The sequence below is a fragment of the Micromesistius poutassou genome (assembly GCF_964030765.1).
Source record: "Micromesistius poutassou genome assembly, chromosome: 13".
NCBI lineage: Eukaryota > Metazoa > Chordata > Actinopteri > Gadiformes > Gadidae > Micromesistius > Micromesistius poutassou.
Genome location: NC_140283.1, coordinates 705,149 through 723,323, shown reverse-complemented (window position 1 = coordinate 723,323; position 18,175 = coordinate 705,149). Strand labels below are relative to the sequence as shown.

At 47.1% G+C, this 18,175-nt stretch overlaps 2 protein-coding genes across 6 annotated transcripts in view; both read right to left on the bottom strand.

The window, feature by feature from the left end:
- nr1h4 (nuclear receptor subfamily 1, group H, member 4) overlaps window positions 1-6,305 on the bottom strand; it is a 12,989-nt gene extending 6,684 nt beyond the window's left edge. The window contains exons 1-8 of one of the 5 annotated variants that reach the window (XM_084477770.1): window positions 6,180-6,305; window positions 5,468-5,600; window positions 4,909-5,068; window positions 3,185-3,568; window positions 2,013-2,153; window positions 989-1,140; window positions 687-785; window positions 1-30 (exon numbers count right to left, since the gene is read on the bottom strand). The exon at window positions 1-30 is cut by the window's left edge and continues 70 nt beyond it. In XM_084477770.1, the coding sequence (XP_084333896.1) occupies window positions 1-30; window positions 687-785; window positions 989-1,140; window positions 2,013-2,153; window positions 3,185-3,568; window positions 4,909-4,999 (897 nt within the window). In that variant the 5' untranslated portion in view covers window positions 5,000-5,068; window positions 5,468-5,600; window positions 6,180-6,305. Of the gene's footprint in view, window positions 31-686; window positions 786-988; window positions 1,141-2,012; window positions 2,154-3,184; window positions 3,569-4,221; window positions 4,879-4,908; window positions 5,069-5,467; window positions 5,642-6,179 lie in introns of those variants that run through there. The other 4 variants (XM_084477769.1, XM_084477771.1, XM_084477768.1 and 1 more) reach the window with 4 other exon arrangements.
- Window positions 6,306-8,652: 2,347 nt separating this feature from the next.
- On the bottom strand, window positions 8,653-17,309 carry slc17a8 (solute carrier family 17 member 8; the record flags this gene model as incomplete). The annotated part of the gene is made up of 12 exons (XM_084477792.1): window positions 8,653-8,973; window positions 9,170-9,297; window positions 9,855-9,965; window positions 10,873-11,005; window positions 11,219-11,368; window positions 11,531-11,673; window positions 12,113-12,199; window positions 13,692-13,779; window positions 13,911-14,025; window positions 14,795-14,913; window positions 15,067-15,319; window positions 17,221-17,309. 12 exons carry the CDS (start codon window positions 17,307-17,309, stop codon window positions 8,653-8,655), a joined length of 1,737 nt encoding a protein of 578 aa, XP_084333918.1.
- Between the last annotated feature and the right edge of the window lie 866 nt (window positions 17,310-18,175).

The following is an 18,175-nucleotide window of genomic DNA, read 5'->3' as shown; positions in this document are numbered from 1 at the left end:
GTTTTCCTCTGCGTTGAACTTCTCTTGTAGCTAGGAAGATACAAACAGAAAGATGTTGACTTTAGTTAAGGCGAAATCGGTTAAGCCCATCAAAGATGCCATAGGTAAGATTTAAGAACTATTATTTGAGTGTCATTTGTTAGAAATGGTATATCCATCCACCAGCTATTAGTGGGTGAAATGCTCTTTGAGGACATCTGTTTAGAGCTGACTGCGAGACCTGCCTCTGTATGAGACCGTCTTGATTTTAGACCACTCCCAGTTATTTCTGCCCAATCAAGAAGTGTCTTCTCAAATCAACAGATGAGTCTTATCTGTGGATATCAGGTGTTTGACATGCAAAGCTTCTCCATGGCGGAGAAACCTAAGAAGTTAGCAGAGAGGGAGGCCTCGTTTTTGGGGTTGTTTAGTTTCAAAATCGTGATCTCTTTTGTTCCTTTCTGCTCTCTCTCTCATCAGCTATTAGTGACGTATGTCTGTAGGCCAGCGCCCGTATTAATAATAATATTAGTACTGAGACATGCCTGTTGTCACTGCTACTTCTACACATCTGTGATGAAGGCCTATAAGGAACGTGAAGGTGCTTCACGTTGGTGGTGAACCTCTGGTTCACCAGAGCGTTAAGGTCAGACCTCACATTCCCTATCCTAAAATCATAAAACACAAGGATATTGTCGTTAACGTACCAATTTCTTGGCCATATCCTGAGGAATTCGATGTTTGTTGTACGAATCGACAAGAAAATTCAAGAGTGTGTGCTGTTCTCTGGTGAGTTCAACTTTCTTCTGGTGGGAAAACAAAAGACAAAAGCTTGAGACAACATTTCTGAAGTAGATAGAAGAAGAATGATTTCACCTCAAGCTCTAGGCCTGTATGAGTGAAGTATGGTTGCAGTGTATTTCTTCACATATATTGGTTTCATCGTCTCTAGCGTCTATCCCATCATATAAAACACTCCACAGCGGCCCATCCAAGAGCGGGTGCTCGCCTTGTGCAGCGTGGTGGTGGAGGTGACCTGCTTGTTCTCGCCGGGGTCGGGCCCCACATGGGCGTCCTGCTGTCCGGCACACTCTCCCACCGACGAGGTCTTGGTGTTCTTCCTCAGCCTCTTTGATTTACACTGGATCTCAGTCAACAGACCTGGGAACAGCAGCCCGTTACCAGCCTGCTGCTGACACTCCATGTTGGGGTGGTGGAAGACCAAGTCATCATATACCACAGCTGCAATTCCTCTGACATGAATTTAAGTTGCCTGAAAATGCTTAATAAATCAAAATTAATTCTGAAATATCTTTTAAATACATCATTTTAAATTATGCATTTTGCATGAGCATACTTAAACTAGCTATGTTTTGTACATATATATTTGAAGACACTGTAGGCCTACGCATGTCTGTACATTTTCAAACAACCCATTCGGTAGTAGAGGAACACAGTCCGGATGTCAGAGGAACATTAACATAAAGACCTTTACTTCTGGCTGTCATCCTGTCTCCTTACACTGACCAAGAGCTTTAGGAAGAGTTTAAGAGCTGTCACAATGCTCTTTGATAAATATGTCACGCAGTCTGCAACCTTGCAGCTCTTGGTGCACTACGATTGACCAATGCTCATGTAGGCTACTCTCTTTCTTAAACCAACACTGTGGCACAACAGCTTTGATCAAATGGTTGCACTTATTATATCATCCACCATGATGACAGCTGTTCTCTTACTGTGTGGTGACCCCTGGCCTTCAAACCCCCCCTGCCTCTTGCACTAACAACGCCACACTCTCACTCAGAAGTTGTGTGGTTGTTATGATCATGCCAGTGCATTAAAGTAGGAGCCAAAAGCTTTTCATTGTGTTTTTTTGCCTTGCCTTGACTGACTCCAAACTCACCAATGACTATAGGACCTGATCTTATTATTATAGCCCAGCCAACCCATACGCTGTGTGTCTTATCAGGACTCCTCCGGCCGAGTCTTTGGGACTCTCTAGTGGTCAGGTTCTCCGCAGCGGTGATACTCACACTCGGCCAGCATGCCCATCTCCTTGCATTTCCTCAGTCGACATTCCTGGCATTTCCTCCGCATGTACATGTCCATCTCGCAGTCGCCTCCACTCTTACACTTGTAAACAGCATTCTTTGTGATGCTCCTTCTGAAGAAGCCTGACATGGGGGAACAAAAATCAGTATTATAATGAGGAAAACATATTTCATGGGTCATTTCTTTTTTTTTAGCATAATGTTTTTATTCTGAGAATGAAAAAAACGTAAAACAATACAATGTTAATAATACAATGTATATGTAATACGTGCAGAGTATAAATGAATTCATGGGTCATTCTGAGATTCTTTTCTAATTCTTATAATTGGGTATTATTTGATTGACCAATATAATCAGCTGTAACTAGAAGTCCCCCTGCGTCGTGTGCTTCTATCTTAAGTGTACAGGGCAGTGTTGACCACCTCACGCATAACGCATAACGCATAACGCACACCACCAGAATAAAGTTATTAGACATTCTGACGGCAACATTTAGAACAATGGCCTGCGTTAGGGCCGCTGCGCTCGGGTTCCACGTGCATTGTGACTCTGAAAGCGGAGAGGGAACCCAACCTGGGAGCTGCTGGGCTCGTACCAAGTACAAGACACTTCTATACCGACCCTATTCTCAGGCAAATGGCAGAACAGAACAGTGCTGCATGGCTGCCTCTGTGTGGAGTTTGGAATTACACTTGGGCACCGTCCATTGGGCAGGAGCAAAGGAAGAACATTTAGAATAGTATAGTGACACTATATATACATATAGGGTCATGAAGAGAAGAGGTTAAAAGGGATTTTATCCATGGCCTCATCTTCAAAGGGAGCTACGTGCAACGTGTTCCACATTCCAATGTGTTGGCTTGCAATTAGTCCAACGCACCGTCTCTTGACCGAAGGCTTTACTCACACAAAGCATGTAAGATAACAGCAAGGGCACTGCATCTACTGCGTCTACTGCATCTACTGCGTCTACTGCGTCTCTTCTTCAACTTCATCGTTGTGATCGTGTGTGAATTATAGATTTTGAACTTGCAATGCAACCCCATTAAAGTCAAATAACCCAATCAAAGTTATATTCTTCATTACTGAAGAGCGGCCTTTCCTGGGCTCTATTCCACATGTGCACCATGTGTCTCCCCGGATCACTGCTCACCTTTGCAGCCTTCACAGGTGAGGGCGTTGTAGTGGTACCCGGAGGCTTTGTCCCCACACACCACACACAGCTCCTGGCCCTTGACCCTGCCCATGTGGGAGGGGTGCCGGCTCTTCTTGCACACGGCGGGCAAGGCCGTCGACGACTCGTCCATGTGGGGGTCGAAGGTGGCCTCCAGGGGGCCCTTCCTCAGCTCGTACATACCCGCCGGGGAGAACCACTCCTCTCCGCTGTACTGGGGGTAGTAGGGGTGCTGGCCCGGGTAGTAGGCCGGAGGGGACTCCCCCGGCTCCCCCATGGGGTACTGCATGTTGGCATAGCTGGTGAAGGGGAGGAGGTCTGAGTCCTGCAGCAGGGGACTGCTCCCCTGATCCGCCAGGATATCTGAGGGGTGGGGGGAAGAGTTGTGTTCATTAGAACTTCAAGGTGTTCATTAGAACTTCAAGGTTCCAGGTGAGGTTCAGGAGGGTCTGAAGAAGACGTGGAACATTTTAGAACGGCAGCATGTTCTCTGGCCTGTATGGTGAAGATCAATGAGGGATTGCAATCTGAGTACGTGAGTTCAGTGTACATATATTTGTTAAAAGAAACAATAGGAACGGAATAGGAACTAAAACAGCCGATATGGAGTGGATAAGCTATATGAGTTGAAAGGTGGGCCAGAAGTTATAATGAAGACTACGTTAAAGAGCTCATGGACAGTGTAGGGAGCGGCACAACCTGACGTGTACAAACAAGTGAATGATTTACAACGTGGACGACGTATGGCCCATACCGCTTGTGTGACACACAACCATAAAGCTCAACATTGACATCTATTCTGAATATCAGTAGTATCAAAAACCCTTGGAAACACCGTTATGTCTGCAAATATCCGTCATATGTTTACGTAGGTATGTTAGCAGTCCTGTTCTCGATTCCTTTTTCTTTTTTCCTTTCATAAAAGATCAAATTGTCAAACTTTTCCCATCTCTCTCCGGGCCTGAGGAATCACAACAGATAGACCAGCGGATACCGGCGCGGTGTGTCAAACTGACCTGCCGAACACTTGGATCGAACCATAGCCATCTTAACGTTGTCGTGGCAACAGGCGTCCCTGTCCTCTGCCTAGGGTCCCGCTGTGGTGGTCTGCCGGACCACTAATCAAACATATTCCCTCCACTTCGGTTCATGTTCCCGATGCAGCGTAGAGCCAGGCCAGACAGACTTACCACTTGCTTGAGAAGTGCCAACGGGGAGCAAAGGTTGCCATGGCTACTCATTAACCACACGGTCACACTGTTCTTTTACAATGTTGTGCGTTACAATGGAACCTGTGAGGTCGGTCGCACATCTGGGCAGTGGTGGGGATGTCGTGCTGCCTCTGGTGCTGCGCTGAACAGACAATTTTTTGAGGGGATTTTGCTGACGCTTTTATCCAAAGCGACTTATAACCGTTCATACACACATTCACACACCGACGGCGGTGTCAACCACGCAGGGCGACAGCCAGCGGGTCAGGAGCAGTCAGGGCGAGGCGTCTCGCTCAGGGACACCTCCACACTCAGCTAGGAGGAGCAGTCAGGGCGAGGCGTCTCGCTCAGGGACACCTCCACACTCAGCTAGGAGGAGCCGGGGATCCAACCAGCAACCTTCCGGTGACCAGCCGCTCTACCTCCTGAGCTACGGTCGCCCCAGCAGACGACAGTCATGATCGAGATATGGGTCGATGGCACGCGACTCACCGTAGAACTGTGTTGACTCAGACAGTCCGTACCCATCGCTGTGGGGGAGCTGTCCCACGGCGTGGATCTCTGGGCCCCCCCACACGTTCATCCAGCGTGGAGACGGGGCTCAGGCGTAGAATCAGGAGGTCGGAGCCTCGGCTGCACAAGAAGGCCAACTCTGGCATGAGGGTCGGGTTCATGTTAACGTTGTTACAGTTTGACACCATTCTGATACATCATGGTTGACTTAAGGGATTTGAGACCCTACCCACCAATGAACGATAAATAATCTGATGAGCGTTTGCCCTGGATATATTCCTTCCTCATATTAACGTTAACTTATTGTGTGATGAAATATCAAATATTAATACAGTTGGACTCCCACGTCCCCTTACAAGTTTTATTATTCCCCACAAGCAGGCAGTAACAAAGGCAACGCCAAGAGTGGTGGAGGTAAATCACGAGAACAGTCAACGGTCTGAACCTTTTAATTAGCTCTGATTTCCCCAGGGCCCCGCAGCAGCAGGCCGGGGGCCCTCGGTCAGCCCACACAGCAGTCAGCGCCCGCGGCCCTTACCGTGGAGCTGCCACTGGAGTCTGCTCAGCACACAATCCTGGGCTGCTCCTGATATCCGAGTCCGTGTGCTGTAAGCACCGTCGATGTTCACTAATGTACAATACATCAGCCAGGGTCTGGTGCTCCGGTGGGACTGTGTGTGACCAACATGGGGTCAGAGAGAGAGGGAGAGAGAGAGAGGGAGAGAGAGAGGGAGGGAGAGAGGGGACTGTTGGTGGAAGGGTGGTTATTAATTAAACTGTCCATCCCACATCATGCACAGACCCCACCCAGCCCCCCCCCCCCCCCCCCCATCCCCCCAGCTCCAGGCACCCACTTATCTGCCCAGGGGATGAATCTGGGAATTCTCCTACAATCCTGGAATCCTTCCCACTCACACTAACATAAGATACCAATATGAAAGATGACACGCATGCAGAGAAACAGAGAGTACATTTACGCACAACGTTTGCATCAATTCGTTGTGTTTGTTGAGTTTTCTCCCAGATAATCATGAATGAACATGGATGACTGGTGGATGTACTGGTCATGTGTAGAGTAACTCTGCTGAGGGGCCTTTCAGCTAAACACAGATTAGAGGAGACCATGTTACACACGTCCACCACTACAGTCCAGCTGTCTGAGAGGCCTGTACACATGTTGCTAATCATTAGCGTCCGCCCTTGAGCTGATCAAAGCTTTTGTATCACGGCCGTGTGGAGATGCTACTCACCAGTGTGCCAGTGGCGGTGTGCATTCTGTGACCGGTGGTTTGTCTCTGTGCAGGTAGAAAATACATTTATTTCTAATCAAATGTAAATGGTCAATTCTTAGAGGCTTAGACTCTTTAATGTCACAGACAACAAGAGCTTAATGATTAATGGTTTGTTGCTCCATCGGAAGAGGCCCTTTGAGTCAACAGTCCCTCTGAAATAAACAGAACCTTTGCCATTGGCTGCTGCCTGTTTGTGGACTATCTGCAGTATGTGTAAGAGGCGTCTGGGGACTCGCAGGGCAGATGGGATGGCTCCTGCATAGGAACAGGCAAACTCCAACTTGTTATTACCTTTTAAAGACGCCTGTATTTCTCTTACAGCCTCATTTAGTTATTGATTAGTATGGGATGATGTCTTTCAGCAAAATAATTAATAATAAATTAACAGGTTAAAATAAGGTAAATAAGGCTGCAACATTATGGGGTTATAATCTACAAATACATCATTGTTTTGTTAAGTATACCTTTGAAACTATTGATATGATGATGTTAGTGTTTTATATTTTGTTGTTTGGAACTAGGTAGTAACACAATGTGCAATTCTGTCACAAGCAATAAAGTGAGATCACCTTGAGCCAGATCACTTTGTTTATGCATGTGTGTGCATGTGCCAGCACCTTCTTGTGGGTGACAAGAAGGTGCTGGCACATCCACACACATCCATCCCTCCCACAGACACAAACGCGCACATGTGCACACACGCACGCACACACACACACACACACACACACACACACACACATGCACGCACGCAAGCACGCACACATGCACACACACGCACGCAAGCACGCACACATACACAGACACACACACACACACACACACACACACACACACACACACACACACACACACACACACACACACAGTAATTGGTATTTATCTTCAATGTGAGAAAGAGGCTGTTGAATGGAGTGATAAGACAGATAGGAGCAAGGAAGTTTATGTTAACATGAGGAGAAACAGAGCTGTGTGTCGTGAAGCTAATTGAAGACTCCAGCATAAACAGGTCTCTGAATGCATCCTTGGGGAAATGATTTTATGGGATCACTTTTTGATCCCAAAAAGTTATTTTTGGGATCAAAACTGTTTATTTTCATGTTTTATTTTGACTCGATTATTTGACTTTGATTATTGTATAAAAGTCCTGTAATATATATTCAATCCTGTATATATTCATACATTCTTGCTATTGAACATGAAACATAAACATGAGATGGTGTAAATTGAACAACCTATTTTACTATCAGATATATTATAAAAACATCAAAGTGGTTCAGAGAGTTTATGTTTGAAACCAACACATCTTCAATACAAGTACAGAATAGATACATGATACACTGCCAATGTATTAGTAAAGTGCAAAAGAACAACAGCAAAAATCGATTTTTATATCAAATATCTGGATTCTAATTTACTGTAAAAAATATACTACAGTACATTCTTAACCAGAAAATACAATCAATAATGTCGATGAACCAAATGCTTTCCTTCTTAAATGACGATTGAATCCTGCTAAGCCCTCTGGGTACGACTTAGTTTCATTTATTAAGCCAGTACAGAACAAAACGAACAAAACTAACAACTAAAAAGGCCGAAAGGTTTCCACGCTCTGATGACCTCACAACACTTCGGTCTTCCTGTGTCGTTCTTTCAGCACCATTGATAAAAAAGGCTGCTAGAAGTCATGTGTTGAAATAAATACCTATAATAATCTGATTTGTGATAAAATATGTTCCTATAAAATCCTATTCCTCCACACAATGAGACTTTGATCAGCTAGGCTGTTGTTGGACATTTTATCACAAATAAAGACTTAAACAATGAGGTCTGTTCAAATTATGTCTAACAAACATTCACATACCAAGTACAACTCTTTTCACGTTGCATAGCTGACAAAAAGACATTGCAATAATAATTCCTCACCTGCACATTCAGTGCTGGTATTACACGTGGTGAGAACATATTATACGGAGACCAATGAAGTGGTGAGGAGTTTATGGATGGAAACGAGGCATCTAGAGATGAGCTCAAAGCCTGGTGGTATTGTTAGATTCATGAGTCCTTCATGGTTTACATTCAGAACATTAACTCCTACATCAACACCTAATGGGCTCTACGTTGTGCAAGGATTCACAACCTTTGTCAGATTTGACATTTGTTTTTATTAGCCATACTAATCAACGTTTTCACTCAAATATGTACTGAGTCATTTAAAGCCCGTAGGTATAGGTTTGTTTGTGTGGTAAGGACCGTCTTTCAAGGTGAAGTATTAGGTTTCAGACAGGCAAGAAAAAAACATGAAAGAAAAGCTGGCAAATAAATAATGGCTGCTGGTCTTTAACTTTAATCAGATGTTCCAGACAGTTCCAGGGTGTATCCGACACCTCTAGGGGTTGAGTGCAGAGGACTTAAGGACCTAGGAGGCCTACTACTGGTAGTGGTCCTGGATATTTCCATTCTCGTGGCTCCCGTCCTCTCCGTCCTCCTGCATGGTCACGCCTCTCGTCTTCTTCCAGCCCTGGTTCTTCGCGGGGGCGCCCCCTGTGGTCCCGTAGCTCTTCTTCCCCACCGCCAGCTCCGACTCCTCGGCCAGCTCGTCCTCGTCCAGGATTCCACGCTTGTCCTCACTCAGGTTCTCGGGGTCGGCCCACTCCTGCTCCTCCCCGGAGGCGAACAGGGCGTAGAAGATGACCCCGGTGTAGTGCACCATGGACGCGATCACAAACACGTGCTGCCACTCCAGCCGAGTCTGAAGGTAAAGAGACAGCAGCAGCAACGGCTCCATCAAGTATCTGGGGGACGACCGTTTGATTCAACAATATCACGTGATTTAATGGAGCCAGTACAAGCATTACATTATTAGTACAGCATGAAGTAGAAACAACCCATAAGAATGGATGGGGATTCATTCCAGGCCACGTAGAGTAGACCATGAATCACTGCACCTTGTTTTTAGTCAGCGCTCCGACGATCAGCGGACACACCATTCCCGACAGAGTTCCCACGCCGTTGGAGATTCCCATCAAGATACTGGCATAGCGAGGAGCGATATCCAGGTGGTTGACATTAAACCCTGAGAACAGTCAGACACACAAAGAATCACACATCAGCATGAACAACAGGGCAGCTGAAGATCACGCACAGCTCTTGATTGGCATCTTTTCTCCATTTCTTCTACAGTGAATATCAATCTGATTTAGAACCTCATTTTGCTCATTTGAGCATTAAGTTTCTCCATGCTCGCCCTCCATCAGCGAGAAGGAAGGAGGAAGCCCGCGCATAATAATATATGATTCTGCACTGAGCTTTGGACTTTGTCAAGACCCAAGGGAGAGGTAGCAAAACAAATGTTCTAAAAATCATTCATATCACCTTGTTCCCCAAACCTTGATGGATCAAAATAAAAACCTTCCCGAGCCCAAAACACGCTCATCAAGCTGAACTGTAATGAGTGTCATTGGGGATCAACAAAGCCCTGATTTCAAATACGGAACCTTCCAAAAAGGTTCTCAAGAAGTGTCTCGATATGAAGGTCATATCTCTCAAGAAGAGCGAAACACCAGAAATGTCTCAATATGAATAAACATGAATATATATGAATAGGAATATCCTGAGAGAAGCGCTGAATACCCGAGATGGCGAACCCGCTGAAGCCCACGGCCAGCACCAGGAAGGTGATGGCCACCCCGCGGGTGTGGGAGAAGCCCACCACCAGCAGCAGCGTGGCCTCCATCCCGAAGCCTGGGGAGGGCGAGACAGACACCTCAACACACAAACATTAGCCTTCAAATGACTCTGTTAACTTGTATCACAAAGCACAGATTTTGGGAGGCAAAGTTAAAAGCAGTTGGTTTGAAATATCTAGCATTCTTGGACTAAAATGCTGAAGCAGTCTGCCGTTGTTTTCAGATTGTTTACTGCTTTGTGCACATTTCAGGGATAAAACCATTTGCAATGTGCTTGCCATTATAATTTTCAAATTGTGCAGTTGTTTTTAAGTCTGCTGCTAAATGTTTAACATAGGACAACATAGTCATGACAGTAGGCCTAAAGGTGAGTGTGGCGTGTGTGTGGAGGATTAAGCAGCCTCACCTGGCCTGAGTCAGACTGACTGGACCCCGGCGCTGGGTGAGGCTGCACACCTGTTGTGCATTGATGCCCACAGGTTAAACCAGCCATCACTACACACACTCAACGAGATCTCCTACATGGCAGCATGGACCAACTGCTTCATGTACCAGTGTCCTCAAACTCTACAATAAACCTGTTTTCTCATCCTCATCCTGTCCTGGTTCTGGAGAAGCCCAGTTAAGGCCTCTAGGTGGTGCGTGGAGATGGGCCTCGCTACAGTGGGGTTACTGGGGAATGTCAAAATGCATTTAGTTGGAATCTACTGGAAGGAAATAGATTACAAGTAAAGACATGTGTGGTTGTTTTAGCAGTTTGCTGATAGTCAGCATCTATTGAATTGAACTCTTGGCAGGAGAGTCTTGTAGAGAAAGGAGAGGCTTGGAGGGCGGGCCAAGGGACGCACTCAGAACAGTAGAAAGGCCTTTCTGGGTAAGGTCACGTAGAGGTCACATAACTAAGTCAAGACCAGCAGACTAACGCCGTACATTTCCTTTGTTTTCCATTAACTCTGGTGTACCTCCACAGTTCATGATCTTCCGGACGTTTGTAGTGGACAGGATCTTCTTGCTGCGCAGGAAGTCTGCCAGCTGTCCTCCAATAGGAACCACGATGGTCATGACCATGTGGGGCAAGGCGGAGAGGATCCCCACCTGAGGACACACCCAGCAGTGAGCCCTGAGCACCGTGGGACAGGTCGAACCAGATGGGCTCTGCTACGCACCAAGCCTCGCTCACACTGATCATCAGAGGCATCGGCGGGCTGTGATCACCACACAGGAGACCTTTCCTCTCCACCGGAGAGAGACCACTTGGACTGGTCAGCGCTCCACACAGTCTGGGACCAGTAGGAGGGGTAGGCCTACCTTGCTGATGGGGAAGCCAAAGACTTCCTCAAAATAGGCAGGTTGGCTGATGAGGAGCAGGTAGAAGGTCCAGCTACGGCAGAAGTTGGCCACGATGATGGCGTAGACGGGCATGGAGGTGAAGAACCTGCGCCACGGAGTCTTGAATTTCTGGGGAGGTGGACGGACGCGTCTCCGTGTGGATTAACGGTGCAGCTCTCGGTAGACTTGTATGGGTGTGTGTTTATGTCTATGTCCATGCATGTATGTGTGCTCAGTAAATATCTCTAAAGGGTTGGAATATGATTACGTTTCCGCCGCACATATACCTACCTCAGTGACACTTAATTGGTTGAGCCTTTCTCCAATGGCATCCTCGATGTATAACCTCTCCTCGATGCTGATAGTTGGGTGGTCTGCGGGGCTACCATATGCCAGCAAGAGCCAAAAGACATACCATATGATGCCAAAAACACCTTTGGGGGAAATGCAAAGCAAGGCATTTAGTTCTAAAGCCATTTTGTGAGTTAGTTGAGAGAGATTGAAGGCAGGCAGATCTTTCTAAATGAGCCAGGACCTCATCAAGGCCTCGAGAATGTCATTAACGAAAGACGCATTACTTACCAGGCCCAGACAGGGAAAGGTTCATTTACATCGATTAATCACCCGATTAGATCAATAGCTAACAGCCTCAGCTATATTGAATCAGGACCCTAAGGTGCATTCCATGCCCTCACTTTGTGATTTTGATTAAGCTCCCAACCCAATCTGCTTAGTCACTGACCACAGACAGTTCAAGTGTTAGTAAGCTGTGCACAACGATACCAGGACCTACACCACTAATTCAGACGCTACACATACAGGAGTAACATTCCTCCTAGAATCCATGTGTTCTGGAGTCCTGAGGCATCTCACCGTAGATGTAGAAGACGGAGGGCCAGCCCACGTACTGCACCAGTATCCCAGCCAGCGGCATGGCGATCACGGCCCCTGCGTACGATCCTGCAGGACGTTGAACACGTTACCAGGAGCAGCTGTACAGCGGCGGCATCCCCGTGAGCCACTCCAAATCCACCAATATTCTAATTCGGTGATCCAAATGATATCAGTCTAATCCGAGGATTAAGTATAAACTGCAGTATAGCAAAGCAATGTGTACACTATTAACACGTTTTTAATCCACGTCAACGTCCGTATGGAAAATAAATGACACAAGGACGGACATTTGCAGAGCTGGTATTGAATAGAGTCTGTGTGAGCGTACTGTCAGAAACAGAGAGGCTGTTTGATGTATTTTCTGTATTACAACAGGTCTACAAACACTTGTTGGGAGAAGGCCAGGGCAGAATGAGGGTGCTTCGGGACAGTGAGAAATCTGGCGATACATTTAGGTGAATAGAGGGGACAGTCCCTCTGATTGGACGGATCCGTGCTGTTCATTCAGGGCCAATGTCAAGAGGGTTTTGATGTGTCGGTTGTCATGGTATCAGTTTAATGTGTGAGATGGAATAGTTCATTTTTTGGGGGTTGAAGGGGGAATGGAGGGAGGCTGCATCTAGAAAACCAAATAAGAATGACCAATCAAGCATACGCTTTTGTACAGAAACACATTTAAATAGAAGACCTGATGTCCCTGGTCGTGTCATTGTGGTATTTTAGAGGAGTGTTCGACCGGCTGCTGAAAGAACCGACGTAGTGTGTTCACAGTGATGGAGTTCACTGGGATCCCGTTTCTCAGGACATCCCACTGCTCCCCACTGCACCCCACCTCACCCCACCTCACCCCACTGCACCCCACTGCACCCCACCTCACCCCACTGCACCCCACTGCACCCCACCTCACCCCACTGCACCCCACCTCACCCCACCTCACCCCACTGCACCCCACCTCACCCCACCTCACCCCACTGCACCCCACCTCACCCCACTGCACCCCACCTCACCCCACTGCACCCCACCTCACCCCACCTCACCCCACTGCACCCCACTGCACCCCACCTCACCCCACCTCACCCCACCTCACCCCACTGCTCCCCACTGCTCCCCACCTCACCCCACCTCACCCCACCTCACCCCACCTCACCCCACCTCACCCCACTGCACCCCACCTCACCCCACCTCACCCCACCTCACCCCACTGCACCCCACCTCACCCCACCTCACCCCACCTCACCCCACTGCACCCCACCTCACCCCACCTCACCCCACCTCACCCCACTGCACCCCACCTCACCCCACTGCTCCCCACTGCTCCCCACCTCACCCCACCTCACCCCACTGCACCCCACTGCTCCTCACTGCTCCCCACTGCTCCTCACCCCACCTCACCCCACTGCACCCCACCTCACCCCACCCCACCCCACTGCACCCCACTGCACCCCACTGCACCCCACTGCTCCTCACTGCACCCCACTGCACCCCACTGCTCCTCACTGCACCCCACTGCACCCCACTGCTCCTCACTGCACCCCACTGCACCCCACTGCTCACTCACCACAGAATGAGGTGGTCGCCAGTCGACTGCGTTCCAGAGGTGGAGCCCACTTGGCCCACATGCCGTGGCAGGCTGGGTACGTGACGCCCTGTAGGGGACACAACCGCACACCGAGGTACCACAATCACCTTCAGATCACCTTCAGTCAACAACAAGGTACACATGATGTTTCCATAAGGATCTATAAAGAACTGAAGTGGCCCAGGTGGTGGTGATTACCTCCACCAGTCCCTGCAGGATGCGAACGAACATCACGCAGCCGTAGTGCACCCGGGCTGCCGAGGGAATGAACATGTTGAGGATGGACGTCAGGAAGATGGCCGCTCCAAACACCCTGTGGGCACAACGGAACCAGTGCATGTTTTAAGGTAGACGGGTGGAGCATCAATATTTAAGCAAATATCATGAAATATGAACAATAACTATAAAATGACGGAATACAATCGATTGATTTACTCCGCTTTTTTTATCTTAATAGATGGTTTGTTGCCTAGAAATGAATCACATCTGTAGCAACAAATAAAGTTTAAGAAGAGTCGAGGAATTGCAGGTCCCACTTGTGTTTAAGCATCCCTTGGATCTCAATGTTTCTGCCACATCACGTTCACCTCCTATCTCTGCTCTCCCCTCCTCCTTTTTTTCCGAAACAGCCTGTAAGTGACACTTGTAATATTCCAGTGGCTGGTGTTTCAGGGAAGGAATCAGACGCAAGATCTTTCATTATTAACTCTGTCAGTGGCGTGTCCTCTTTTCCTGTGAAGCTTTTATTACACGGCCTGCTATCAGCAGCATCGTGGCTGCCCGCCGCCATCAGCGTTAACCCTTTAATCACACAGGCTTCCCAGGCTGCTCCTCCACCCGCCGCTCCGCTGCTATAGCGGTCCCGTCATGGAAATAGAAAAACAGTCGCACCTGTCGCACATTTTTCATCAACACTAAACAAGTTTGCAGTTCCACCTAACATCTCTGCATGACTTTAAACACCTCGACGTGGCTATGACCTGCTCTCTGGTGTTGTACCGTTAGTTATATAGAATAGTTTAGTAGTATATAGTATATATAGTATAGTTTATTATGGTGAGGACAGCAGGGTTATGTCTCACCTGTTGGCAGCCAGCTTATTGGAGATGAACCCCCCTGGGATCTGAGTGACGATGTAACCCCAGAAGAAGGAGCCATGGATGAGGCCCACCGTCTCGGGGTCCCAGTTGAACTGGGCTTTCTAGAGGGGAGCAACAAGACACTGGGGCTCTTAGGGGTGACTGTGTGTGGGTGTGGGTGTGGGTGTGTCTGTATCTTTCATCTTTATTCAACCACTTTAAAACAACGTCTTAAGACTGTGAATGTGTGCACCTGCAGGCAGAGGGCTTGGTACCTGCATCACTGCCGTTCCGTTGATGTAGACGGTGTTGTTGTTCACCATCTCCACGATGGCCACTCCCAGGTTGCAGCGGATGCCGAAGGAGATGCAGAAGCCCAGGCCACTGAGGATGCCTACGATGTACCTCTTGGGGATCCCCCCACAGCTGCAGTCCAGCAGGGGGGCTTTATGGGGCGCGGCGGCCACGGGGCGCCCGTCCTCGTCCAGCTCAATGTTGTCCTCATCCACGTTGGAGCCGTCCAGTTTCCTACAGAGAAGATACAGGAGCAGTCAGCCCACGCCCTAGTGACCACTGACAACGGGGTGATGGGCTGCTCATGTAAGGTAGGAGGTGTAATAGGAATACACTTGTGTTCACTCAAGACTCATTATATTAATTATGGTTCCTGGCCCATAATTAACTTAATGAGCTCTCCTTAGATTGTTTTCATTTCTGTAACTTTTCATTACATGCTACGTTTGTTTTGCTTCTGATTGTATGTTTTGTAGAACCTCACACGACACGTAGGGGATGAAAGTGTTTGCCTTCCTGGCATCAGAAAGCTGAAGCAAATGTCATGATGCTGGGTTACGCTCCACACCAGTCCAGTCTCTCTAGAAGCATCTTCACAAAGAACCTCCCTCCCTGGATCAGAGTCCTTCACAAATATTCTGTCCAATCCGGTTTCCACCAATTCCCATTTTATTAGTAGATTTATTTTTATTTTGAAATGATTACTTTTACAGTAATTTGACATTTTCAAACTGAAAAAAATATGTGTATATTAAAACAATTCAACAATTCAACAATTAAACAACAATTAAAAACATTCCAATCCATCCAGAATTTGTGTTCCTTAAATATGAATAGTTTTTATTTGGTATTTTAATATCCATGATTGATCTGTGTAGAATAATATATGTAACAGCCTTACTCTACGAATCAATCAATATTCCTGATATGTTCAAATGTTGTTTAAGCATAACTTTACTTCCTTGTGTCTTTTATGCAGTCAGACATATACTGGATTTATCCAAACCCCTTTGATCAATGAAAGGAAACATATTTTATATTAATATATATATTATATTATATATATATATAATTCACAAAATGAACGAAGACCCTCCTGGTGTTTCCTCTATTTCCATTCCCATAACAGTAAACACTATATTTAATATTCCACCACAGTCCTGAGGTGTGGGTTATTTTAGTCTTGATTGTATCTACTTGGTAAGCAAAGGTACGCAGTGTGGCACGCACATAGTGTGTACAAATGCAAAATATATTTCCGTTTTGGGAAAATTATTTTCAAAATATTGTGCTATTAACCGTGTTTGTTGTAGCACTGTCATAGATAAGGTCAGATAACAATGCTTATAACTATAAATAATAAATGGCACAATGAATAAAGCTATTTTTATATTCTGGTAAACCTTAAATGTCAATGTTTGATTTGCATTATTATCAGTTTGATCTAGGCCTAAACGTTCTGGGAAATACCACAATTCAAAGCACAGGTCAGATTGAAGTAAATGTTCCAAAGTGTTCTTTTTAAATGCCAAAGTTAAAACTAATATTGTCCACATAACCTCCTTGGAGTATCTGTCATATCTGTAATGTGCACGGTAAAAATGCTCCCTTGTAACCTGCAATATTTCACAGGAAATTAACTACTGAGTATTTTGTTAATGAGTCTGTCTTCCCCGCGGTGCTTCATGGTCGCTCCCATACTTGTTAAATATGTATCAGATATAAAATATGTACCAGCGTCTTAAAATATAAAATATGTGATTAGATCACTGGCATTGCAAGCTCCAGAATCAAATATGTATTTATCTTCAGGATCTCTGGTGCAGGAGAAGCCCAGGTTGCTGTTTGCATGGCTCCAGTTCATTTGATCACATATTGGCTATCATCAGCTTGGCACCCTGTGCTAAATCACTTTTATGCCTCTTTGTTTCTTTTTAGTAAAAGTTATTATATCAGTATAAAAAGCCAAGTATCCATGCATAGAGAACTGCTTTCATTTACTGTAGAATATCATAGAATATAGAACATCAATGTGCATGCATTGTGTCTGGCCCGTTCTATAATGAATGAATGCATGTAATGAATGAATGAATGGCGGTCATCCAGATGTGCGGGGCCGTCCGGCCCCTCCTCACCTCTGCAGGTTCCCCAGAGAGTCGCCCACCTCCTCCTTCCCTGGCTTCAGCACCCTCTCCTTCAGCGCCGTTAACCCACCAAACGACATCTTCTCCTGCTCTGCTTCTCGTCTCCTTTATTCACAGTAGTCTCTCTCCCTCTCTCTCTACCACTTCCTCTCTCTTCCTCGTCTAGACGGCTGCTCTTTGAATGGAGAGGGGACAGGACTCTTCCTCTAGACGATGTTCCTCCTCATCTCCTCCTCCCTGTGGGGCTCAGGGTGCCCTGGACGGGAGCCGGGCGTCCCTCCCACACAGCCAGGCGCGCTGGGGAGGAATACAGGTGGTGAGGACGGAGCCGGGGGGGAGAGACTCTCTTCTATGGGTTTCTGTACTCCTCAATGTCCACAGGTTCCGGCAGGGAGAAGCTCTCTCTCTGTCAGCAGGAGGACGTCCAAAGGGTTGGATTCAAACACGGAGGAGAAAGACGCAAAGATGTGAAAATGATAAAAAAAAATAAAAAGTGTGAGGTTGTATTGATTGCGAGCGCTCGTATGAATGGACGTGTGATGTGTCCTCGTCGCTCCACTCATGGCTTATCCAAGTAGATGCAATACCTGGCCCCAGCTGCACAACCCCCCCCACCCCCCCCGACCGCCTCCCCCACCGCCTCCCCCTGCATCACCGCTGATCAGCTCGTAGGAACCACCCCTTTCTGGCTGGGTAGGTTCATCTGATACCAGCCCAGAGGATGACAGATTAAATATGGATGAGGTTGAGGGGAGGCATTGAGGAGAGAGGGACAGGAGCATAATGACGGCCGCGGTGTAACGTGTGAGCAGGTGAAACGCAACACGTGGCCATCGGGTTCCAGGTCCACCTGTCTCTACAGCACTCTGCCAAGGTTTCCATTCGCTACACGTTGACATTTAACGCCAATCCCAGAGCTAGATATATTTCATAGTGATAGGGGGAA